Consider the following 27,261-nt stretch of genomic DNA (forward strand, 5'->3'; position numbering starts at 1 on the left):
CCAGCGCTTTAGGGGAGCCAGTCACAAAGCAGCTAAAGTCTGTCGTGTGTAGGGGCAGGATTTTATAAATGTACTATGAGAATTAATGTATGATTTGATTTCCTCCTGCCAGCCACCCTTTTTGAATAGCAGAAAGGAATGGGAGACCAGAACAATTCTTCTGACTGATTATGGTCACTCTTTTGTCTTAGGATAAGTTATAATGTCTACTATGGTTTCCTATATGTATTATAAATTAGGAACTCTAGTTAAATATACATTTCTTTGTTTTAAGGTTTAGAAAGTAAGAGACAGGATCTTGTATTGTCTCTGTGTTAAGGAGATTAGAGGAATGTTGAAGGCCTGGGCCCCAAAGTAAATTGTTTTGATTATAAGATTTAGGAAGGCTTAATTTACAGTGACTTTTCTTACTCAACATAAAAACTGTTGTGTACCTTTGAAGGTCTCTGTAAAAGATTGTGTGAATGAGGAATGTATGCATCAGGAAAAGATAAGGTGTGAAGGCCATTGTTATAGCCAGATGGTCAAGGAAGAAGGAGTGAAGAGACTTAACTACACCAGAGAACCATTAATGCGCATCCATAATGAAGGAAGGGCAGATTGACAACCCTGAGGTAAGGCTGGCACCCCTTAAGGACAAAACAAATTAACTGAATTGAAACCAGGAAAGGATGACCCTCTTGGAGGTTATTGGGATTTTACATCAGAAGATAACAGAGACTGACACAGCAAAATCCATAGACTTCAACAGAGAAAAAGTCTATAAGAACTGGGTGCTTTGCCATGGGACTTTGGGTTCGTCTTGCTATACTCCAGGAGTATCGGATCGCGACTGACAGAGCCTGGCTCCCCTCTGCGACCAATCTGGATGGCCACTAGATTGATCCAGACTCTGGACTGGTGACTATAAACATCAGCTGGCAGGACTCTGTGTGTATGTATGTGTGTGTGCATGTGTATGACTGAAAAGCATATGCTAACTGCTGTATTCTCCATAAATGCGGCATTTTTGCCTTCTCCTCTATAAAAGATCCTGTGTGCTTTGTATAGCATAACATGTGGATGAGACCATCAGCGGTTTTGGAACTGGGTTGGCTCTGCCCAGGGAACAACCATATTGTAACCGGGTACCACAAAACCCAAGGAAGTTATACTTGTAGTGTAGACAGAGCATAAATGTTAAATAACTTTCCTGTTCCTTGGAACAGATTTTTCTGTATTTCTCTCTCATGTATAGATTTTGCGATGGATTTGCAAAATATGGTCTTGATCCTGTACTCTTAAGGCTAGTGGGAGTTTTTCAAACAACTTGAGGGCGAGAAGGCTCAAGTCTTATTGATCTTTATATATTGGGACTATGACACTATTTTTGGTCCATAGCCTCAAAATCCTTCATGTGGATTCTCCAATATGCTTCTCAGGAATTTTCCAAATAAATCATTGGTTTTAATTGACTATATGTTTTTCCTTGACACAGGTAATATTTGATTTGAGCATAGTTTTATATATATTACAGATCTTCAATAGCTTCCATCCACGGACCGATCCTCTCTAATGCAGCTTAACTCGTGAGGTATGGGAAGAACACAGGACACGACAGTACAGCTGCAGACCAGTGTCCTAAAACCATAATAGCACCTGTGTATTTAACTGCAGTTCACAGTGTCACATTTTAAAGGCCAGTACTCAATATCTGGGCCTTTGCAGGTTAACATAATGACTATAAGCTCAATTCTACATTCACCCTGGGAAAGTGTGATCCTTTTAATAAAGGGATGGGGTGGGGGTCCAGTGATGGAGGAAGTTGGTATGTGCATCTGTGCATATTATTATTATGTAGTGCTCAAAGGCCCCTCACAGACAACAGGAAAACGTCAAGTACTTTGGAGAAATTCTGTAGTTTCAGGAATTACACACCCAACAAAAGGGAACACCTTGGAGAAAGAGATGAAATTACATTAGGGATAAACAGGGGAAAGTTTTCATGAGAAGTTAACTGATTTGCCAGTGGTCTCAGAAGTCTGTTCATAGTAAATTTAGATTTGTGGTGTGGATGACAAAAAGAATAGCAGTGAACCTGAATGCGTGCACGTATTGTTGAATTTTAATATTGATTTTAACTGGACTTCTAATCTTGCCTTGAAAGCATCAGAGGCCTTGGCTACACTGGAGAGTTGCAGCACTGTTGGTGGCTTTACAGCGCTGCAACTTACTCACCATCCACACTTGCAAGATACATACAGCGCTGTATCTTCCTGGCTACAGCGCTGCACGTACTCCACCTCTGCCTGCGGAATAACGACTGCTGTGCTGGTGATGCAGTGCTGCTCCGCCAATGTGGCCACCAAAAGCACTGTTATTGGCCTCCAGAGGTATTTGGAGGTATCCCAGAATGCCTGCTCAGCCACTCTGCTCATCAGTTCAAACTCCACTGCCCTGGCCTCAGGTGACCCGCTCTTTAAATGCCCCGGGAATTTTAAAAATCCCCTTCCTGTTTGCTCAGCCAGGTGTGGAGTGCAATCAGTGAATCTTTCCAGGTGACCATGCCTCCACGTGCCAAACGAGCCCCAGCGTGGAGCAATGGCGAGTTGCTGGACCTCATCAGTGTTTGGGGGGAAGAAGCTGTGCAGTCACAGCTGCACTCCAGCTGTAGGAATTACAATACCTATGGGCAGATACCAAGGGCTGGAAAGGGGCCATGACCGGGACACTGTGCAGTGCAGGATTAAAGTGAAGGAGCTGCGGAGTGCCTATTGCAAAGCCCGTGAGGGAAACCGCCGCTCTGGTGCTGCCCCCACGACCTGCTGTTTTTATAAAGAGCTGGACGCGATACTTGGGGATGACCCCACCGCCAATCTGAGGACCACGAGGGACACTTCAGAGCGGAGGGTGAAGGTGGAGGAGGAGGAGGAAACCAAGAGTGAGGGTACTGGGGTGGAGGGAGACACCCCAGAGTCCCTGGAGGCATGTAGCCAGGAGCTCCTCTCAAGCCAGGAGGAAGGTAGCCAGTTGCAGCAGCCGGTACTTGAAGGACAAGCAGAGGAGCGGGTTCCGGTAAGCGGCTTTTATTTTCAGGATGGAAATGTTTCGGGAGAGGAGGGAGGGTTAGAGCTGCATGCATGCCTGCCTGCCTAGATGTGGAATAGCCCATTGATATGGTCTATCACGTTGTGGTAATCGGCCTTGGTAATCTCTTCAAAAGTTTCAGCCAGAGTGTGGGCAATGCACTTGTGAAAGTTTATAGGGAAAGCCAGTGTGGTCCTTGTCCCAGTCAGGCTAACGCATCCGCGCCACTGTGCTGCGAGGGGTGGGGGGACCATTGCTGCACACAGGCAAGCTGCATAGGGGCGAGGGCGGAATCCACATTGCTGTAGAAGACCCTCCCGCTCTTCTCAGGTGACCCACAGCAGCGAGATATCTTCCAGGATAAACTCCTGTGGAAACTGTTGGGAGAGTGTTCAGTGTAGGTGCCCCCTGCAGCTGTTTGCTTTCCCCAATGCACAGAAACCCCAGCACAGCCCTGAAGCAATCAGTCCCCCTTACTCACCATTTCGGGGCTCCTGTGGGTTATGTGCGCTCTCTTTGGTATGGGAAAATTATGCTAAAGTGAAGACTGTAAACTCCTTCACTGTGTGGGAATAACTATCTGAGATATAAACAATGCTGCCTCTGTTAACTGTTGCCTTTTTTTCCTTTCCACAAGCGACCTTGAGTTCTCAGCTGCCCGTGTTAACAGCAGCTCAAAGACTTCAAAACCTGCAGAAGAAGCCACAAAAAAGCAAAGATGACCTGCTGCAAACAGTTATGGATCACTCTGCCAGAGAGAATAAAAAACTGCAGGACTGGAGGGAAAGGGAAAGCAGGATCCACCAGAGAAACGAAATGGCCAGGAAGAAAAGCACAAAGCAGCCGATAAGCGTCCTGGCGCGCCAAGCGGACTCTATCCAGGTGCTCGTAGCCATGCAGGCAGAGTACTACCGCACCACCCCCCCTGCCCATCCCAAAGCTCTTTCCCTTGTGCCCCAATGTCAGCTCCAAACCCCCTTCCCCAGCATCCAGGTTCTTACCTCCACCAGCTCCCTCCAACACCTGTACGTTCACCAACCAGTCCTGAGAACTACGACTCTTACCCTCTGCACTCAACCCCCATCACCATGCAGTATAGGCATCCTAAGGTGCAGCAGTCATTGCACAGCACTCCAGACATGATATATTCAAACCTGTAACTGTACAGTTCCCCACTCCACCCCCCTGCCCTTTTAGGTTCCCAAAATGTTGTGTGTCTGTCAATAAAGTTATTTTCCTTCTCAATAAATGAATTATTGGCTTTGAAAACAGTCTTTATTATTGCAGAAAGTCAAAGATACCTTAGCCCAGGAAAGAAATAGGCACTGCAAATCAGCTTAGGAAAAACAGAATCCTACTTCATTGTAATCACTGCACTTCACTCCCGTGCAAGGCACCAAATATTACTGGTGGTTTTCAGCCTCAAATTCCTCCCTCAAGGCATCCCTGATCCTTGAAGCCCTGTGCTGGGCCTCTCTAGTAGCCCTGCTCTCTGGCTGTGCAAATTCAGCCTCCAGGCATTGAACCTCAGATGTCCATGCCTTGCTGAATGTTTCACCCTTCCCTTCACAAATATTATGGAGGGTACAGCACGCGGATATAACCACAGGGATGCTGCTTTCCCCCAAGTCTAGCTTCCCATACAGAGATCGCCAGTGCCCTTTTAAACGGCCAAAAGCACACTCCACAGTCATTCGGCACTGGCTCAGCCTGTAGTTGAACTGGTCCTTGCTCCTGTCAAGCTTCCCTGTATACAGTTTCATGAGCCAAGGCATTAATGGGTAAGCGGGGTCTCCAAGGATCACAGTGGGCATTTCAACGTCCCCTACTGTGATCTTCTGGTCTGGAAAAAAAGTCCCTGCCTGCAGCTTCCTGAACAGTGTTCCGAAATATGCATGCATCATGCACCTTTCCAGGCCAGCCTGTGTTAATGTCAATGAAACGCCCACGGTGATCCACAAGCGCCTGGAGAACCATAGAGAAATACCCCTTCCGATTAACGTACTCGGATGCTAGGTGGCGTGGTGCCAAAATAGGAATATGCGTCCCATCTATCGTCCCTCCACAATTAGGGAAACCTATTTGTGCAAAGCCATCCACAATATCCTGCACGTTCCGCAGAGTCACGGTTCTTCTTAGCAGGATGCGATTAATGGCTCTGCAAACTTGCATCAAAATTACTCCAACGGTCGACTTTCCCACTCCAAGCTGATTCCCGACTGATCGGTAGCTGTCTGGAGTTGCCAGCTTCCAGACTGCAATAGCCACCCGCTTCTCCACCGGCAGGGCAGCTCTCAATCTTGTGTCCTTGCGACGCAGAGTGGGGGTGAGCTCACCACAGAGTCCCATGAAAGTGGCTTTTCTCATCTGAAAGTTCTGCAGCCACTGCTCGTCATCTCAGACTTCCATGACGATGTGATCCCACCACTCAGTGCTTGTTTCCCGAGCCCAAAAGCGGTGTTCCATGGTGCTGAGCATTTCCGTGAAAGCCACAAGCAAAGTCGTGTCGTACGCATCAGGCGACTCGCAATCATCGTCGGACTCCTCATCACTTTGGAGCTTAAGGAATAGCTCAACTGCCAAACGCGATGTGCTGGCGAGACTCGTCAGCATACTCCTCAGCAGTTTGGGCTCCACTTCTCACAGAAATCGCGCTGCACAGAAACCGTTGGCAGAGTCACAATGGCACCAAACGTGGACGGAAAAACAGGGACTTTGGGATGTAAAGTGATGCATCACAGGGCGTTGGGACAGGAAGCAGAATGACCCGCACCCTCCGTCCCCTTCCCACAACCCACGGCGCCAAAATGGAACAAGGCGCTCTGTGGGATAGCTGCCCATAATGCACCACTCCCAACAGCGCTGCAAATGCGGCCACACTGCAGCACTGGTAGCTGTCAGTGTGGCCACACTGCAGCGCTTTCCCTACACAGCTGTACGAAAACAGCTGTAACTCCCAGCGCTACAGACCTCCAAGTGTAGCCAAGGCCAGAGACAGATTAGAGTGGTTTCTTAGTGTTTCCTACAAGGAGAATATGAAAATAATGGTAACATGAAACTATCCCTACATTAAAATGTAAACTTTTGCTTCATGTTTACCTTTTTAGTGATGAGCTGTGCCAAGGGGGACCACAGATCACTAAGGCAGTGATCATGAAGCAGAATTAGCTGATCTTTTGCCTTCTGATCACACCTTTATCCAGGCTGTCCTTTGCTATTTGTCCCTTCCACAGCAAATGTCCGCTGTTCCATTGTAATCATGATACTGATGATTAGGGTGGCTGAAGCAAGGTACGTCCTGCAACCTCCCTTACCCAGAAATGGCGTGCGACATACCCATGCATTGCTTTCCACCCCAGCTGACGCTTGGATTGCTCTCTGTCCCTTGGCAGAATGTTACGAGAGTTTTTTCAAGTGTAAATGTTAAAAAATGGACACAAAAAGCTGGTGCTCTGTGTTGTGTAAGAGTGTTGGTCTTAGGATGTATAGAAAGGGAAAGTAACCTTAGAGCACAGGTGAAGGAAACAGTACTAGATGGGCCTGAGCCACAGAGTTTGGAGCTGAATTTCCCTAAGGTCTGCATTGTTTTGATTGACGCCAGTTAAAGCAATGGGACCAGGAGAAAAGCTTGTCCCTGGATTCAGTTCTGAATGTCCTCAAGGTGCTTATAAAATGCCTCTGCCCACCCTGTATTCTCACTGATGCTCTCCTGTCTTGCATGTCTTTCCTGAGAAGGGGGATTAACCCAGTCTGGATGGAGAAAAGTATTATTTTGCTGCCATCTTCTGGACTGTCTATGTAATCAAGTATCAGTGGGGTAGCCGTGTTAGTCTGGATCTGTAAAAAGTGGCAAAGAGTCCTGTGGCACCAGATAGACTAACAGAAGTATTGGAGCATAAGCTTTCATGGGTGAATACCCACTTCATCAGATGCATTCTATTAGTCTATAAAGGTGCCACAGGACTCCTTGTCACTGTCTATGTAATGACACCCAATCTCCCAGTCTTTAAGCTTTCACAATTATCAAACTTAAAAGCTGAACTCCTAAGCTTTAATATACAAATAAAAGGACATTTAAGATACCAAATCAGTAACAAAATACCAGCCTGGACTTATATCACAGGACATATAAGCCCCCATCACAGTTTCCTGTCCCTGCAGAGGAGGCCTGTGAGAGATTCCTGACTTAACTGCACCAGGAACAGAGAAACCCAGCAATGACAGAATGTAGCTGGCTTTATTAGGGAAATACTTCTACTTCGGAGGAAACTGAGCTAAGGGAAATTATCTACTCCGTTGGGCTAAGCAATTAGGTATGTAAGTTGAAAACGATTTGAGAGCTGTTCTTTCATGGAGCTCCAATTCCAAGAACGGATATCCAGTGAGCATAAAAAGATGTAATTAAAATAATTGTTTGCTAAAGGACCTTTTATGATGAGCGTAGGCTTGGATTGACATGATTAATTGGACATTCATTTCTGAGGAGACAGCATTAGGGAGGTAAATGGTTCAGCAGGTTGGAAACACAATGTCTGGGCTAACTAAGGGCTAATTTACACTGCGCTGCTGTAGCACATCTGGTGAAGATGCTCTGTGCTGTGGGAGAGAGCTCTCCCATTGGCATAATAAAACTACCTCTGCAAGAGGTGATAGCTGTGTCAACGGCAGAAGCTCTATCACAGACATAGCGCTGTGGATACCAGTGCTTAGGTTGCTGTAACTTGTGTTGCTCAGGGAGGTGGCTTATTCTCACCCCCAAGCAACATAAATTATACTAACCTTTCAGTAGTAGTGCGAACAAGCCCTAAGATAAGTAAATGGGTCAGTAGGCTTGGAGACAGGATGTCTGTATTAGCTAAGGTAAGAGGAAACACCTAGGGAATCCATTTACATTGGACAAGATAACAACTGATTAGGTAAGCCTGGCATGTAAGATGAGGAAAAGAGTAAGTTGTGCATGGAGACTGCATGCAGTACAGGAATTGGTTCCACACAGCGAGCAAGCCAATCCCAAAACATGTGATGCAATGTATAGTAAATGTAACGTGTAAATGTATATAAAAAGGTTTGCTATGTAACTTTGGATGTGCGGTACGCCCTATATGTACCCCCCAATGCTTGAATCTGACAACTCAGTATAACTTTTTGCATGTTAAATAAAGGAACGTGAGTGTCAAATTGAGTTCTTGAGGACCCAAGTGGAAAAGGTCTTGGGGGAGCCCCAACAATGAGGAATACTTTAGGGCAAGGTCTTTTGCACAACTAACCCATCACAAGGAAAAGTAAAACTACTGTTTGCTCATTCCATAGACCAGAATATAGGTGAATTTTAGACCAGAGTATTTCTTTAGCATAGGGGCGGGCAAACTATGGCCTGCGAGCCACATACAGCCCATGTGACCCTCTTGCCAAGCCCCTGAGGTCCTGGCCCAGGAGGCTCGCCGCCAGCCCCTCCCCTGCTGCTCCCTCTCCCCCGCAGCCTCAGCGTGCCATGCTGTGGGCAGTGCAGCTGCAGAGCCATGGCCTGAGCCGGTGCTCTGGCCGGCGCGGCTGTAGTGCTGCCAGCTGCCGATGCTCCAGGCAGTGCAGTAAGACTCCAGGGGAGTTCGGGATGGTGGTCGGGGTGGATAGGGGTTGGGGCGGTCAGAGGGCAGGGAACAATGGGTGGGGTTAAATGGGGCAGTCGTCCGGGGGGGGGGGGCAGTCAGGAAGGAGGGGAGGGTTGGATGGGATTGCAGGGGGCAGTCGGGGGGGTTGGATGGGATGGTGGAGGGAAGTCAGGGGCAAGGGGTCCGGGAGCGGTCAAGGGAGAGGGAGCAGGGGTGGAGTCCCAGGGGGCAGTCAGGGGATGTGTGTGTGTGTGTGGGGGTTGGATGGCATAGGAGTCCCAGGGGGCGAAAACTGTGGGGGGGGGTCAGATAGGGGTCGAGGGCTGGGCCATGCCTGGCAGTTTAGGGAGACACAGCCTCCCCTAACCGGCCCTCCATTCAAGTTTGGAAACTCAATGGGGCCCTCAGGCCAAAAAGTTTGCCCATCTCTGCTTTAGCAAATGGAAAATTTTAATCATTCATATTGTGTATTGTACATTTATGCTTTAAAACAGAGCCTACAATATGATAAATTCTCCCAGTCCTGTGGATTTTAATAGTGCATATAATAAATCAAAAGAGGGAGATAAGATCTTTAGAATTTAACTCTAATTCTTGTCTTGTGTACTTTTTCTCTATTCAGACTCCAGTCTATTTTTTCAGACTGTTTTCCCATTAACATTGGGGGTTTTCTGGTTAAATGGAGGATGGCTGTTGACAAGTTCTGTCAATGAGGCAAGTTCTGTCTGCTGGTGTTCCCATGACATCGCTATGGGGAATATAAATACACTAATATTTGTACATTAAAAATATGGTTTACAATGTCCCTATCAAATGTATTTCAGACAGGTTTAAATTTAAATATTGTAATTTGATTTTACTTTAATTTTCACTTTAAAATAATGAGCTGTTTCCAAGGAAGTAATTAGAAAAGCCTTAAGGATACATATTTTCACATGACTTGAGTATGAATAGAAGTTTGACATGATTACTACTTTAATGCAGAAACAACAAATTTCACTGTAGCTCTAGCAAGCAGAGCTGATTCATTTTCCTTTCACTAGAGACAAAAACCATAATAGCCCAGAACTGATTTACTAATTTCTACTCACCTGATTTGACAATGAAGAGCTTTATTTTTTTGTAGTAATACAAACTCATATAGGCACTTTTAAAAGAATTACTGCCACTCTTTACATGTACCAGTATAACACCTTAAATGTATCAATATGTAAAATAATAGCTCAAATTTAGGAGAGTGATTTTATTTAAAAAACAAAAAACAAAGGAAAAGGGAAAGAAGTAATGGAAGAACCTAAATATTTCCCAGTATAAGACCCATAATATAGGCTTTGATTCATCAAAGCACTTAAACCTATACATACAACATCACCATAAGTAACTCTGTTGAACAGAGACAGACTGAAACACATGGCAAGTGCTTTTTTGGATGAGGGGTCATGATGAACACAGCAGTATTTCAATTTTTTTTTAAAATGACAGGCATAGTCACTGAATGAGATTGAAAAACTTCCTATGTTTGGATATTTTTGAAAATATAAAAAGTTAGAGTCATGGAAAGGTCAGATAAGTGAAAAAGATAAGTGATGCTGATTAGCTGGAGTGTTCAATTCTTTGTCAAATAGCTGAGAAAAGTATAAGACCCTTTCTAAGAAGTCTGAAGTCTCTCTTTGCCTCACAGCAGCAGCAGGTGCTCTACACATCTGTGTATAAACAATGAAAATGTGCCAGAAGTGTTTGATTCAAAACAGCTGCATTATGATAAAGAGTAACAACATTTGTTCAAAATCTTTTATTTACTATAAAGACAAAAACACCAAAATAGGTACAAATTATACTATAAAATTGGTTCAACAGGGTAAAAACTTTTAATTAAAATATCTTGATATATTTAAAATAACAAAGGATACAACGAAGCCAAATTTTCTTAACCCAGAGATTTCTGTAAAATTTGCTTGCACAATAAGGTGCTAATAGAAGTTAGCCCTTAAGCCCTGGAAGTCTTAGGAATCAGTCACATAGCAAATATAATTTCATTGTGAAAGTGAACTTTGGTAGAAGAAAATCTATAGGACACCTGAGGTAGTAGAAATTGGAATAAACAGCAGTAGACGTTATTTACAACTTAAGTACCAAATAACATTAAGAACACAAAAATAATTACACAATACAATTTTCAGTCCAGCTTTGATCCAAAGAAAATAAGAATATTACATCACATCTGCATTTTAAAAACACCACAATTACCAGCAAGCCGAGGGAAATGCAAACAAACTCAAACAATATGCATTTGGACATCTAGAGGCAGTCTGAGTTTGAAATGTGGTAGGCATGGTGATCTACAAAGTAATACTGATTAGCTGAGGTTCATCAGTGTATACAGTATACATTTCTGCCAGAAAAAGTACTAATCTGACAACTGATCTTCCAGTACATGACTTGGCAAGAGTGCACCCTTTAAAGCTTGCACATAAGAAAGACTTGGAAACAATCTTATTAGAATAATGAAGAATTCTAAGCGGTTAAAAAAAAATGAAAGAAAAAGTCAAGTACAATACAGTTAGAGCTACCAAACTTCACATTTCGGTATTTTTTTTTTTTTTAACTCTTCAAAGTTTGCCAATTTTCCAAAACAAGGGAATGTAAAATTTCAAAAAGAAATACACATTCATGTCTAATGAAACCGTTATTAGCATGAGCACTATCATTCCTGTAAACTTATCTTAAACTTGTTTTACTTCCAATTTATGTTCTGTGTACATTTTTAATGTACTACTATAGCTTATTTAGTTTGTCCTGAGTCTTTGAAAATAACCAATTCGATTTCAGTCCAGCAATTCAACTGGCTTCTGAAGAGTTAAAACTTGAACAGTTATTTAAAAATAAAAAATGGATTAAACACAATCAGTACTTGATTTAAAAAGACACCCCCCAATTAAAAAGCAAAAGAACAGCTGCCATTTTCCTTCAGAATTACATGCATCAGAATCTAAAAACCTGCCTTTAAAACCATTAAAAGACGTTTTTTAAAAAAAAGAAAACACCCATTTAAAAAACTCAAGTTTTGTACTACAGGTGAAGCTTTACATCAAATTTTGTCTTAACTTGCTTTTCAAGTCCAAGTTCATTTCTTGTTAAAATCAAGACTATTTTTAGGGTAAGGTCATATTTTTACCAGATTTTCAAATTACATGATCAGTTGCTACTGTAAATAGATGATGTATAGCAGAAGGAAAACAGCAGGTAAAACTTAGTATCAGTGGTGAACATGAATACAGTTTTGTTACACAGTAAGAGACTTGAATCCAGAGCCTGGTCCTGCTCCCACTTAAGTCACAGGCAAAAACTCCCATGGACTTTAATGGGAGCTACAGGCAGGGCTCTTGACATGAAACGTGTCTATACAGTTTACCAAAAGAAATTGTTACATGAAAATAGGCTCAAAAACTAACATTAAACATGATCTGGGGATACAAGTTGTTTTTATGCACACAAATCTTCCTTTTTAAAAAAAAATACCTGCACTACGAGAGCCTGAAACTATCAGTTTTTTATTCCAGATTTCAAATAAATCTGTATTCTTCAATCAGCAAGATACTCAGTGACATCTAGTTTGCACCTAGTTCTGAAGATTGTTTGTTTTAAAGATCACCTTTCCCTGAATGTAAAATGAAAGTATAGAACCATAACTTCAAAAAGGAAATTACAGGGCCAGCAGTAAATGCACAGTCAATCACAGCTGCCTTGTCACATTTTTTGAAGGCAGAATATGGTTTTAAAAGTATTCATCCATGTTTGTATGTATTACTCCACTAAGAGAACATACTTTGTGAAATAAAAGGAATATATACAGAATTTCCTTTTTAGCCAGTGATGAAAAACTGAATGTAATTGCAGAACCCTCTGCTTATGACCACAATGTGAAATGGAACAGTGATTGCAATATTAAAATAGATCCTGAGCCCCTCAGCTGCTAATATTGCTGAAAAAGTGCTCCAAAAAAAAAAATAAAATCACTTATCTGCTAAACAATCATGCAGATTTAAAGAAAAATGTTTTCTTGTTCACCTTGAGCCAGATCTTTGAAAAGGCACAGTTCACATATTTCTTCACAAGTTGTGAAAGGTTGCATACTGAGCTTAGGTAAAGATCTCGATTTGTCAATCACATATTTAGGTAAAGATCCTCCACTGGCCTTAAATCCTTGATGAATAATTAAGGCCAGTAGAATAATACATACTGCGGTGCTAAATCGCACTGCAAGATGGGCAGTAGCATCTTCAGTAAATCATAATTTTTACATAATTAGCTACCATGTAGTACGGAAGACTGGGTGTTTCAGCAGTTCCCGTGATGGGGGTCTGTCCTGAGGTTGAAGTTCTAAACACCGAAGCGTCACGTCTCTTAAACCAGGAGACAGATGTGAGGGGATTGATGGAGCAGTAGTTGCGCTAGCAATCTACAGACAGAAGAAAAATGTTTTTAGAAGTTATCAACAGTTTTGATTTTTTTTTACTCCATTTACTCCACTAGATGCTGGCTGACTGGACAACTCCTCATTTCCAAAGCCAGTTTCTCTACAAATTACACAAGTGATTACATTATAGAAAATAATGCTTTGGGCTTGACATCACTTTGGGATTTTCCTGACCTCAGTTAGCTGTGATGTCTGCTTTCCCAATATTCATGTCCTCTGCTGCTACTCTTAGTCTCAGTTCTCTCCTTGCATCCTCTTAAATTCTGTTTCTAGGACAAGACTCCCTCGTACCCATCAGCTCAGAGAACTGGGAAATTCTCCTGCCAAGCTTATACTGTATAAGCATTATTCTGGAACACCACTTATCTGTGTTTAACTGGCATAAGGCAAGGAGGCCTATGTATCTGGTGAGGGTTGGGTATCTGTAGTATACCCTCCCTCACAGTATCAGAGGGGTAGCCGTGTTAGTCTGGATGTGTGAAAGCAGCAAAGAGTCCTGTGGCACCTTACAGACTAACAGACATATTGGAGCATGAGCTTTCGTGGGTGAATACCCACTTTGTCAGATGCACAGTGCCCTGCCAGTGCATTTCAACCAAAACTTGGAAGCAGAACCACCAAGTCTGAAGTGTAGTTTACTCTGTTGATTCAATCCATAGCCTCTCTATATGAATGCCAATTAGGGTTAACAAGGATGATGGTTGTGGTGATGTAGACCCATAGCTATCATTAACTAGACTGAGACCACCAACCAATTCATGTATGCCCTTGAACAACAGAGGTAATTGATTCTAATCAAACCCTAGTAAATTGTAATCTGTGCATGATTACTGTTGTACTGGCTCATATTTTATAGAAGTATTTTATTCGTTCATTTATGCATGCTATTCAACTAGATTATTTCTATTAAGATTTTTAGAGGGCTTTTTTTTGAAAATTGAATAAGAATTAGGGGGAGGGATATAGCAGGACCAATCCCTAAATGGCCCCCTCAAGGACTGAACTCACAACCCTGGGTTTAGCAAGCCAATGCTCAAACCACTAAGCTGTCCCTCCTCCGCCACTACTGCTTTGCTTCCCTAATTTATGGGTGTATTCATATCTTACGGTAGTGCTCCTCTCTAGAGGCTATTCTTAGGGGTGAATCGTTTTTCAAAAAAAACAGAGAAAATGATTTGTAACTAGAATGTAGCAGATGTACATTACTGTAGTATTTGTAATAAAAAATCTTATATAAAAAGGAAGCATTGTAATTATTATTCACTGTGTAACTTATTTCTTCCTAAAATCTACACTGTTATACATGAAATCAAGCACTGAAGTGCCAACATTTGCTTAACTTGTTTATGATACAACAAGGTATCTCACCTTAAATATCAAAGCAAGGTGATTAGAGTGCTTCTCAGCATTCCAAGGTGGTTTAGCACAAGCCATTTCTATAATAGCACAGCCAACACTCCATACATCACAGCTCCTACCATATTGCTGGCCCCGCAGTACCTATAAAAGAAAGATACATCAAGGCGTAAGCTAATTAATTCCATGCCACTAACACTACACATGCATTATTCTATACACATACAAGCCAAATCAAGTGCATTTTAATTATAATTTTGCATTAAGTGACTTAACAAGGGTATAAATATAAGGGTATAAATATTGACAAGTTGTATCTATGTGTGAAGTACAATAACATCAATTAAAGGGCCTGGTCAAACAAAAAATTAGTGTCCTGTAATTAAGAAGGCTCAGTGGCCATTTACATGAAGGAACAATATGTCAAGATGTGGTCCATCTCAGGGTAACTGGAACAACCATCTGGGAAGGGAAAACACCAAGATAGCAACAAAACATGATATATTTACATAATTCCCATATTTTATGGCAATGAAGTTATATGAAGCCCTGCTTCACTTATGGATACTGTTTCAAAGAGTTTTCTGTTACCATTTGGCTGAATTAATTATTTGCATAAAGCTCTACCACACATCCCCCCGACAAAATTTTCAAAGTGGCTTCTTACCTCTGGTGCCATAAATGCAATAGTTCCCAACAACTGTCCCTGAAACTCTCCAGCACCAGTTCCCTTTGATGCCAACCTGGCTGCAGCTCCAAAATCAGCAATTCTTAATCTATGACCTGTGCTGTCAATTAGCAAATTGGCACCTGTCAACAGCATAACAAAAACACTGCTAGTTGGCTGTCTGTCAAAAACACAATGAGATACTTATCTGTATTAAAAAAGTACCAATGGTCTGACAAACCCATGAAAGCAAGGAGACGAGGAGCTAAGAACAGAATACTGCCCAGAACTGTCTAATAGTGGCTGATCTGTCTCCATTATGCTTCGATAACATTACACACAGTGGCCTGAGAATATGTGAGATGAAAAGATTTTTGAAAAGCAGCATGAAGCCTCAGAAGTGGGGCAAATGTAAGAGTAGGAAGCAGAGTACAGCCCTAGAAGATGGCGGTGACTAGAACTCAGTGAAGGCCTTATACAGCTAAGTAACTCCTCACTTAATGTTGTAGTCATGTTCCTGAAAAATGCCACTTTATGCTAAATGGTGTTAAGCGAATTCAATTTCCCAATAAGAATTAATGTAAATTGGGGGGGGGGTGGGTAGGAGGTTTGCAGGGAATTTTTTTTCACCAGACAAAAGACATTATATACATATACAGTATAAGTTTTAAACAGTTTTAAACAATCAGTTTAATACTGTACACAGCAATGGATGACCATGACTGAGGTGGTGGAGTAGGAGGATGGAATATTTCCCAGGGAATGCCTTGCTGCTAAATGATGAACTAGCACTTGGCTGAGGCCTTAAGGGTTAATACACTGTTGTTAATGTAGCCTTACAGTCTACAAGGCAGTATGGACTGAGGCAGGAGGGAGGAAACACAACAGGGACAGGGCAGTAGCTGCGAACACTTCCCTGCAAAAACTGAACATGATGATGATCCCACGCTATCCAGCTGGAGCGCACCACTCCCTTCTCCTGACAGCACATGCATGGCTACATAGGTGCTGACTCTCCAAAGTGCTGGGGGGTGCATGCATGAGAGAGAGAGAGACAGAGACAGACATGCATTGCCCCTTTAAGTACTCTGACCCCACTTCAAGTACGTTGCCCTTTTAAGCAGATCAGACAGGAAGCAACAGCTTCCAGCAAGCTCCCTCCTTTTTGTGCCTCTCCTCCCCTTTGTGGAGAGGGGGTACGGAATGGGGCTGGGAGGCAGGAGCAGGGGGACATCCTGATATGAGCACCCTTCTCCTCCACCCTCCCCCAGCAAGCAGGAAGCTCTGGGGAGCAGCTCCAAGGCAGAGGGCAGGGCAGGAGCAGCACAGCAGTGGGGGGCAGCTGCTGAGCCACATACCTTAGAGGGAATTTAGGGGAGCTGATGGGGGGAGCTTCTGGCCCCCCCAGTTCTAATCCCCACAAGGAGGGGCTGCTCTTCCAGAGATTCCTGCAAACAGCGGACAAAGCAGGCAGCTGCCAAAGGACGTTATAAGAGTATTGTGCAACTTTAAACAAGCCTGTTCCCTAATAGATAAGCAACGAAACAACGTTAACCGGGACAACGTTAAGTGAGGAGTTACTGCAGGAGTGGCACCAGGGTTTTTGGCGCCCTAGGCAAGGGTCCTTCTGCGCTCCCGATTGGCGGCAATTCGGCGGCGGGGGGGTCCTTCCGCGCTCCTGGTCTTCGGGGCACTTCAGCGGCGGGTCCCGGAGCGAGTGAAGGACCCGCCGCAGAATTGCCGCTGAGGGCCACAAGATGCTGCCCTCCCAAATCCTGGTGCCCTAGGCGACCGCCTAGGTTGCCTAAATGGAAGCGCCGGCCCTGAGTTACTGTTTATAAGCTCTCCTATAAACCTTACATCCTTTTATCTGAATTTAAGTGTCTCACATCCACTTGAAAATAACTCCAGAAAGAGAGGGCCAAAGAAAGCATTCCCTTGAAATTTGTTCTCACATCTTAAGTGTGAATATAAACTGCCACAAGCCAGCCTGAAATCAGAGACCAGGATGTTCCTACTGGATCTTTACTGTACAGTTATATCAACATTAGTTGTAAGCAAAATTCCATAGGTTTGGCCATTTTCCTTATCATAAGAACCAAAAATTTCAATGTTCGTCTGAATCCCTTACACCTACAAATTAAGCTGAGACCAAGAGCTCAAATACTGAGATGCCCTGGGGCCAAATAAAGATCTAGAAAACAAACTGGTGACCAATAATGAAAAATGGAGAAAAGCTATCTGAACATTTTTGAACCTTCAAAAAGATTTGAGTTTGGTTTGATTTGCTTATGTTAGCTGAACCAATTTGTTCATCGCTAAATCAAGGAGGGATATGTCTCCAAGCACCATATGAATGTTTGGATGCAGTTTAGTAGCTTCAAGGTTCCTAAATACAACTAGGCAAATCAAGTACAGATCTCATCTCCAATAAGTGAGACACAGATAATAACTGCCCTCAAACAAAGAAGGTTTCTGAACTCTAATAAGTAAACAACACAGTCAAAGAGTTCTTACCTTTGACATCTCTGTGGATAATCTGATTCTCATGGAGGTAAGAAAGGCCACGCAGCAGTTGTTCTGTGTAGTTAACAACAACTGATTCTTTGAAGGCTCCATATTTACTTAACAAATGAGCAACTGATCCCCCTGAAAGATAAATTGTTTATATTTTTTATCCAATATTTATACTCATGATTAGCAGTAGGTAGCTTTGGCTGCCATAATTGGACTAATTTTTTCTATGATTTTATTGGACACTAGTGACTCAATTTTTCAAAAAATCTGTGCTGTACTGTATAAGCACAGAAATCTACCATGAGCACAGCTGTGTAGTTTCCAACTGCAACTCAGCACACATTTTAAAAAACCATTTGCCTTAAATATCCCTTTAAAAAGAGAAACTGAAAAAGCCTTATAAAAAGTTAGTGAGTTCTGTTGCTGATGGAAAGTAACCTACAGATATTAATTCAATTTACTATACTAAGTTTCTCAAGAAAACCAACAGTTTTAAAATATTATTATAAATGGCGATGTTAGAACATAAACAAGCCTCTTATTTAGTGTTCCTCAGTGGACCTTAATTTTCTCTTTTTCTTACCATTTATATATCTGTATTTAAATATTTAATGTGCAACTTTTTTTTTTAATTTAACAGGAAAAATACAAAAAAGCATTTTTTTCTCATTTTTGTTTTCTAAAGATAATATTTGCATGTCTCAAGTATTCCTCTATCTACTCTTGATAACAATTACTCCTGGGGAAATTCTGCACCACCGTGCATGCGCAGAATTCATGTGTCCTGCAGAATTTTATTTTTTTCTGCTGAAAATATTCTGCCCCAGAAGTGTGGCAGTTCTACCTTTCACACACCAGAGGCCACTGTGGTGCCAAAACAGACAACAGCATGAATGCAACAGGCTGGTCTGGTGCCACAGCGGCCTCTGGTGGTCAAGAGGTAGAACTGCAGCACCTCTGGGGCAGAATGCATTTTCTGTGGGGAAAAATTCTGTGCGCGCAGTGGCAAAAAATTCCCCCAGAAGTAGAAGTTCATCACAGCACCTTGCCCGTGGAGCCAAGTAAGGACAGAGTGGGGCATATGGGGTTTCTGGGGGGTCACAGACTGCAGTTCAGAATGGCTAGTGGGGGAGACAGACTGGGTCTGGGCTCAGAAGCTAGTTAGGTCACAGCAGTGAGCCAGGGGCTGAATTGGAGTGGGGTTGCCTGGGGACAGGGAAGGGGGGGGGGCTGCAGGGACCCATAGAGATGTGGGAGGAGGCTGCAGGGACCCATCATGATGGGTAGCGAGGAAAGGGGAAGATGTGCTTGACTGAATGGGAGAGTCTTAGGATCAGGCAGGGTCTGCAGAGGGAGGCTCCCCAACTCCCTAACAATCCTGCCCTCCCCCGCAAAAAAAACAAAACAACTTGTTCCGTATTTCCCCCACCCACACCCTAAAAACCTCCAGGTTCACTTCAGGCTCCTTCCCTCTCCCTCAGCTCCTCCATTATCCCTGACACCCCCAAGCCTTTGCACTGCTTCTGATGAGTGCAGGAAATACAGCTGTGTATTGTAATTTAAATGAATTATTCAAAGTTCTGTATTAATATGCCTAATCCATTTGTCAAAAAAATTACCAGAATCTTTTTTTCAGGTCTGTATTGTTACAGATATAGTTGCTGATAGATATTTTGAAATAAATTACCAAAATAATTGAAACTGGCATGATTATATTGTGTTATTTTAACAAAAAAATACACGGAATTTTAAAATATTGTGCGCAGAATTCCCCCAGGAGTATATTACCTGGACAACAGTAAAATGTGAGGACCATTTCTGACATTATCTATACCATATATTACATTTTCATAAAATCAAACTTTTTAGACTTGAGAGCTCTTCTTCTCTTGCATGTTTTTCACTCTGCTAGTGTTTCAGGAAAGTGTTTTCTGCGCCATTACATTCAGTGATACTCACTTGAGGCTTGTATGTTAGATGGCTGATAATACTGAGTAGTCTACCAGGATACATAATTGTTGAAGAAGATACAATGCTCTCTTTCATAGTCTCCTAATTTGTCATTACAGATACCACTCCATAAGTGTTTGGATTTTGAATAACTACAAGACACGTTTCTACTGAACTGTACTGGTAAACCCCTATTTTAGAAAACTCACTTTAACCTAAACTGTCTTTGGGGCCCTCTCCAGCCTGGCAGTGCGTTACTGTATTTTTCCTGATTGAAACATAGTTTTATAAAAATATTGAGCATCCCAAGCAGCTCTAGCAAAGGTTTTTTTAAAAAAAAATTCGCTCTGAATTTGATACGACGCGGTTGAGAATAAAATATTTTAAACTGTATCAAACTAAGGTCTGCATCCCTGGAGCACGTAACTTCTCCCCAGTTTGAGCAGTTGAACAACAGATCTTTCCTTGATATTGCTACCTCATGATTTTTTGAGATGTGATGTGCCGTGTTTAAGATTTAGTACACCTTTTTTGCACGCAATTTCCCAGTCTAATTTTCTTTCTGGAGGATGGGGAGAGGGAGGAGAGAGTACATGGAGATTAAAAAAAGAAAATCTGAAACTATTCAGCCCACAGAACTTATAAGTCTCTTGAACTAACAACTGTGTACACGTGCTTGGCACACGTGTGAGCATCAAGACAGTTTCTATTGCACATTCTTAGTATGGAATTTTCAAATATATATTTGTTAAATCAGCGGTTCTCAAACTGTGAGTCAGGGCCCCAAAGTGGGTCACGACCCATTTTAATGGGGTTGCTAGTGCTGGTGTTAGATTGCTGGGACACAGGGCTTCAGCTTTGGCCTCCCTACCCAGGGCTCAGACTCCCTCCCACCCCCAGCCAGCAGGGCTTGGGTAAGCTCGGGCTTCGGTCCCCTCTCCTGGAGTCGTGTAGTAAATTTTGTTAGAAGAGGGTCATAGTGAAGTTTGAGAACTGCTGTATTAAATCAAACCCACTTTTTCCCCTAAAATGAAAACAGAATAGTTGTCTCTCAGTAAGGACTACATCACTACTAACTTAAAACGTCATCTGCTTTAGCCCCATTCATAAAGTGTGGGTAGAATTTTTTCCACAGAAAGAAATCCCTCCCACCTACACATGTACTCCTGTAATTCAGGAACAGATGAAAGGATTTTTGGTCAAACTTCCCAAATAAAATTCACCTTAAACATGGAAAAGTTCCGGTAAAAAAAAATGAGTATTTTGGAAAGATACCAGTACGATCACTTGAAGACACAAGAGATACTGTTTTGCAACCTAAAATACTGCTAGCTACTAGTGCCTACAACTATACTAATAAATGTGCAAAGTGCAGTTATTCATTAAAATATATTAGTGCGGAAAGACACAAATTGTAATGCTCATTTAACACAGTGTAAACCCTGGAAAATGGAGAATTACTTTCTTCCTAGAAGAGGAACAGATGTTCATTTGCTTTTTATTCCAGAAGTTTGATTCCCCTTTTGCTATGTACAGAATGCTGTTTACCTGCCATCCATTCTATAAAGAGATTATAGTTGCTCTTCTCACATGTAGCACCCAACATTCGAATGATATTAGGATGGTTCAGATGACTCATCATCCTTATCTCTTCTCTCAGTGCTTCGACTACCTCTTCCTGCTCAGATGATGTGTTCCTGACATATGTCACCTATTTCACAAAAACATTTAAATTTTATCTTAGATAATAGTTTTGAATTTAATATCATAGTTTCATAGAATATCAGGGTTGGAAGAGACCTCAGGAGGTCATCTATAGTCCAACCCCCTCCTCAAAGAAGGACCAACCCCAACTAAATCATCCCAGCCAGGGCTTTGTCAAGCTGGGCCTTAAAAACCTCTCAGGACGGAGAGACCACCACCTCCCTAGGTAATCCATTCCAATGCTTCACCACCCTCGTAGTGAAATAATTTTTTCCTAATATCCAACCCACTAGGGCTGAGCTCCATCCTCTTTGGAATCCCCTTCAACAGGTAGTTGAAAATTGCTATCAAATCCCTCCTCTCTTGTCTTCTTCACACTAAAGGCCAGTTCCCTCAGCCCCTCCTCGTAAGTCATGTGCCCCAGCCCCCTAATCATTTTCATTGTCCTCTGCTGGACTCTTTCCAATTTGTCCACATCCCTTCTGCAGTGGGGGGCCCAAAACTGGATGCAATACTCCAGATGTGGCCTCACCAGTGCCAAATAGTGGGGAATAATCACTTCCCTTGTTCTTCTAGCAATACTCCTCCTAATGCAGCCCAATATGCGTTAGCCTTCTTGGCAACCAGGGCACACTGTTGACTCAGATCCAGCTTTTTGTCCACTGTAATCCCCAGGTCCTTTTCTGCAGAACTGCGGCTTAGCTAGTCGGTCCCCAGCCTGTAACAGTGCATGGGATTCTTCTGTACTAAGTGTAGGACTCTGTATTTGTCCTTGTTGAACTTCATCAGATTTATTTTGGCCCAATCCTCCAATTTATCTAGGTCACTCTGGATCCTATCCCTACCCTCCAGAGTATCTACCTCTCCTCCCAGCTTAGTGTAACCTGTGAACTTCCTGAGCATGCAATCCATCCCATCATCCAGATCATTACTGAAGATGTTGACCAAAACCGGCCCCAGGACCGACCCCTGGGGCACTCCTCTTGATTCCATTTGCATTTCCTTAACTGTTAATTTGGTTTTGGCATCTTAGATCCACCAGATTAATGGTTTTGCATGCCTCATTCTGTAGAGCCTCAAATATTGATGCCTTTCTGCTTCTACTCACTGTCCAGAACTCTGCATGTTCTGTGTCTTAAATCTTTTGAGTCCCTTTTGGTGGCAAGATCTGTAGGGATGTAACTCCAAGGCTGCTTGCAGCAATCAATCATTCTCCTGGTATCTTTGCACATTAAACTAATTTAAACTATTCTGATGATAAAAAGAAGCCCAGACCATTCCAAATTCTTGGGAATCACAAAAGCAACATTACAGACCTTTAACTCATGCTGCGTGGACAGAATAAATGCTGCTACAGTCAAAAGAAAAATAAAAAGAAGACTGTCTACATTAACACAGCAAAAATTGAAAAACAGGGTTTGTGGGGTTCTAAGTCTACATTTAGTTTGTAGATTCCTTTCAAAACAGATAAAATCAGAGTATCATTTATGGGCAGCACTTCCCTCTCCAGTCAAGTTCAGGTGGGAAAATGCCAGTAACAGGAGTTCTCTAAAAGCAGAACCCTTGTGATAGAGTAGTCATGCAGCATGCCTTATGAATTCTCACCAATGTACAGCAGTTAACAACAGTTGGGGCCACACCTCCCCAATGAATCGTAGGATCAGATCTGCCTTTTTCATGGTGGCTCAGTCATCCTGTGATTCATTAATACAACCAGGTCTTTCTCCTCTATTGTTTCAAACTGATGAGACCCCATCTTACAGCAGAGATTCTTGTTCATTAGTCCTGAAGGATCATATTTTCAAAGGCACCTAAAGATGCAGATAGGTGCCTTTGAAAATCCCAGTGGTTGCCTGTCATTGATTTCAATGAGAGTTAGGCACCTAACCTACTTAGGTGCTTTCAAAAATCCCATTGGGCGCCTATCTGCATCTCTCAGTGCCTAAATATCTTTGAAAATTTGGCCCTAAATGCATGCACCTTGCACTTTGGATTATATTTCATCCCATTTCTATTACTTCAGTCCTCAAGGTCATCAATTCTTCCCGTTTCATATTCTGCTCATCCTCCGTGTTGATGCTTTCTAACTTTGTGAGCCAATGCTGAGGCAAAAAAGAGGGGAATCTATAAGCAATTGGGAACATGAAACATAATTTCAAGTACAATGCTTGGAGCGGTGGTTGTTGGACATAGAGTGTCTCAACAATTAACTGCTCTAAAGTGCTTAGAGGACTCTGGAGTCTCAGAATGTAAATGCTACAAAGTGAAGCACTGCAGATACCACAGCAAACGAAGTATCTTTACAAAAGAGGTATTGTAGTCTATTCGGGTTGACCACTGGACTAGGATAATAGGAGAGATGGGTTTTAGCCTTGGCTCTGTCACTAACTGTGTGACCTCGTGCATGTCGCTTGTGATATGAGCTTCAGAAGTGCTGAGCATTTCAGCTTCAATTGAAGTCATCTCTGCAGATTAGGCCTTAAACACTTTGTTAGTCTCTCCTCCTCTGTGAAATGGTACACGTAACTATCATCTTTCCAATCAGTTTATTGTAAGGATTAATTAATGTTTGCAATGTGCCTTACAGGAGACTATTCAAATTTTCAGTATTAGTACTATTGACTGTGTCAGGAAAAGGGCAAGAGTCAGAGGGAATCATTTGGTTTTGATAGAATCTGCAAGTGGTCTAGATTTAGAAAGCAGGTTCTTTAAAGATATAAATTGAGAGAAACACCTACATAAACCTGAGTGGGGGGAGAAGGGAAACAAGATGAGAAAACCAGAAAGGACTTCCTGGGTTCTCCCTGAATGGATTCTGAGTAATGAAAGGTTACTTACCAGTAACTGTTTAAATATATTGTGTCTGCAGATCAACAATGCAGGAGTCTTAGAACCCTTTCAAAGGAGTAAACTCTTGAGGACATGTGAATGCTCCTTGAATCCACAACTCTGGAAGGGAGGGTATGAAAGACCCCATCTCCTCCTCCTCTCTCTCCAATTTCAGAAACATCTTTTTAATCTCTGAAGAAGTAGGTAGAGGGAAGGCCTAAGGCTCTGAAAACTATGCTGGTATTTAAGTCTTGACTACTGCAGTAAAAGCAATCTGCTATTTCAGATCCATGGAGAGGCCCTATTACCCTAGGACACTCTGGAATCAGAGTAGGCCAAATGTGCTGGGACATGACTGAAATTGATCCTCGGTTCTCAATCCTTACTAGATTTGAAAGGACAGTATCTTGCAAGGAAGTCTCCCTATGCCGTCGCTTCCTCTTTGTTCTCTAAGAGGAGCTGCACAGGAGTTGAAGGATTTAGAGCCCTTCACAAACCTGACATCCACTCAGAAGAGAGAGATCTGCTGACGACACTGGATCTGGAGACTTGAAAGTCTTTGAACCTGTATTTCTTAGATTATTCTCTGACTGATCTCAGAACTTAAGAGTCAGAGTTTATGGCTAAAAGGGATGACCAGATCATCTTGTCTGACCTTCCGTATTTCACAGACCACTAAACACCACCTAGCCACCTTAATATCAAGCCCGACGCCCAAACGTTAAAGTCTCACAGACCTGAAACACCTTAAGCAGAAGATCTCTGCTGAGGTCTAGCAGCTCCTAAATCCTTCTCTATAAAGGAGCTCTTGCATTTGTGGCTCCTCTCTCATACAGACTGTCATCCAAGCATTTTCCATATATGAGGTGGGTTATAAGAATCACCTCTTAAACATCATCATCTTCTCCATAGCATACGAGTCCTTTGTGGGCAAAATCCTAACCGCTAGAGAAAGAATAGTTCAACAATTATACTAACAACTATCCAGTGAATACGGCCTAGACCGGGAGTCGAGATCTGGGTTCTATTCTCAATTCTGTCACTGACTTGCTGAGTGAACTTGGTCGAGGCAAAAAAGTATTTAAAAATCTACAAAAGAAATGAGCTATATAAATTCAAACTATTAATTTTTCTTTTAATAGGAGGAAGAACCTATCTAAATGTAACATTCACACCATACAGAGGAATGGGTGGGTTTTGTAACTACAGATGAAGATAGAGACGATTTGGAGAACTGGGCAACTTTTAATTTTCAGGATTCTAGAACAAAGCATCAGAAAGAGTAAGCAATGGCTCACAATACAGGGCATTGTGGATCTGCAGAGAATGTCATGAAGGGCAAACATTATTACAAACTGCTCCAAGTAAATACATCTTTATTCAATTTCTTTCCCTCTGTTTATTTAGTCATTAAACTTCTAGAAAATACTCACTGAAGTAGAGCATATACCTGTTTCACCGCCATTAATGTCCCAGTTCCTACATCTTGAGCTTGATAACAGGATGAAAATGCTCCAAGGCCTATTTGCTGACCTTTGAGCCATTCCGCATCTTCTCTGTAATGGTGTTTTGCTTTGGTGTGTCCAGGCAGTGTTTCCGGTGTCTGCAAATTTAATTAAGAATTAAGATTAACTAGCTAAAAACTTAAAGTGCCTATATGAAAATTATGACTTTTAAAGTGAATTAGGGACAACAGTCTGATCCTTTGTCAATCAATGAATTTTCCTAAATCACTCTTAAATTTGAGTTCACTAAACCAGACAGCATGGGATTACTAATGCCAAACATGGGAATGGCCCTTGTTTAGGAATAGAATCTCTCAACTGCAAAGAGAAAACACATTCTTAAGTATTCAGAAAACTAGTCAGCTTATACAGAGATGGTAGCTGACTATAACACTACAAACTGCAAGAACCCACTTCCAGTGTATTCCAGTAATTGTCTTTTTGAAAAGTAAATTAAGTTATCTATTTTTAAATGTTAATTTGTTTTCAAACCACTTCTGTGTTTAATAAAATGCATCTTAAAATTTAGATACAAGCTGAGAGAAAGGGCCTGAAATACTCAAATTAATATATTACTCTTCCCTCATTATTATTACATAGCACTTAGAAGCCCCATTTGAGATTGGATGCCATTATGCTAAGTGCTATACCAACACATAATAAGAGTCCCTGCTCCAAGACCTTACAATCTAAACATACTAGACCGAGTAGGAGGGAAAACAGGGACACAGAAAGTGGAAGTGATCTTTCTCTCTATATTTTCATCTCTATTTGACCTCATCTGCTCTCAAAGTTTCAATTCACTTGATGAGACGTAAATCTACCTCTCTAACCTAACCTCCGCTCATTTTGTATTTCTGACATCTTATACTGGATGTGTCACCAACTCCCATTCAACATGGCAAAAATGGAAATGTGTTTTCTTTTCCTCACAACCCCCAACCCTTTTGTCCCCTCCAACAATTCAACTATCCTTTCCACTAAGGCTTCCAAACTGCGTCAAGCTCTTTTCCCTTCCATAAACAGGCTCTCATCAAATCACGTCAGCTCTTCCTCTAAAATATCTATAAAAATATGCTTTTCCCCTCCCTTCCTATTTCTAAAGCTCTTATCTATTGCTTGAGTAATGAGCGGACTCTTCTCTACTCTGGCCTCCATATATCTCACTTAGCTCCTCTCCTCACATATACTGCTCTTAAAATTATTTTTCATGCCTGCTGCCTGCTTGTGTCACTGAGTCCCCCCCCCTCAAATTCTGCATCAAGTTCAACCTCCTTGTCAAACACCTGGCACAACTCTGTTCCTCCTTAAATCTAAGTTCTCACTTCTGCTTACTCCACCTTTCTTTCCCTTTGTTCTCCTCTAATTGCTTTGTACCCTTCTCCCATTCTTCTCTTCAAACTTTCTTCTGTCACCTTATGCCTGGACATCTCCTTGGTGCAGCAGATTGTGTCTTTCCTCCAAAAAATATCATCAAAATATTTCAACAATGACCTCCACAAGATTCTATCAATACTTCAAACTCACACTGGCAGCTGCTTGTCTGTATCTGTATTTGATTTGAATTCCTAGGAACTGTAT

The 27,261-nt window shown here is 42.2% G+C and overlaps 1 protein-coding gene across 2 annotated transcripts in view; it reads right to left on the reverse strand.

Annotated features, from left to right (window-relative positions):
* Positions 1-9,854: 9,854 nt before the first annotated feature.
* Positions 9,855-27,261, reverse strand: part of MAP3K1 (mitogen-activated protein kinase kinase kinase 1) — a 109,862-nt gene continuing 92,455 nt past the window's right edge. Inside the window, exons 15-20 of one of the 2 annotated variants that reach the window (XM_030566886.1) lie at positions 25,626-25,778; positions 21,191-21,353; positions 17,693-17,824; positions 15,176-15,318; positions 14,521-14,652; positions 9,855-13,134 (exon numbers count right to left, since the gene is read on the reverse strand). In XM_030566886.1, the coding sequence (XP_030422746.1) occupies positions 12,985-13,134; positions 14,521-14,652; positions 15,176-15,318; positions 17,693-17,824; positions 21,191-21,353; positions 25,626-25,778 (873 nt within the window). In that variant the 3' untranslated portion in view covers positions 9,855-12,984. The remainder of the gene's footprint in view (positions 13,135-14,520; positions 14,653-15,175; positions 15,319-17,692; positions 17,825-21,190; positions 21,354-25,625; positions 25,779-27,261) is intronic. The other variant, XM_030566887.1, reaches the window with a different exon arrangement.

This window comes from Gopherus evgoodei, chromosome 6 (assembly GCF_007399415.2).
Source record: "Gopherus evgoodei ecotype Sinaloan lineage chromosome 6, rGopEvg1_v1.p, whole genome shotgun sequence".
Lineage (NCBI taxonomy): Eukaryota > Metazoa > Chordata > Testudines > Testudinidae > Gopherus > Gopherus evgoodei.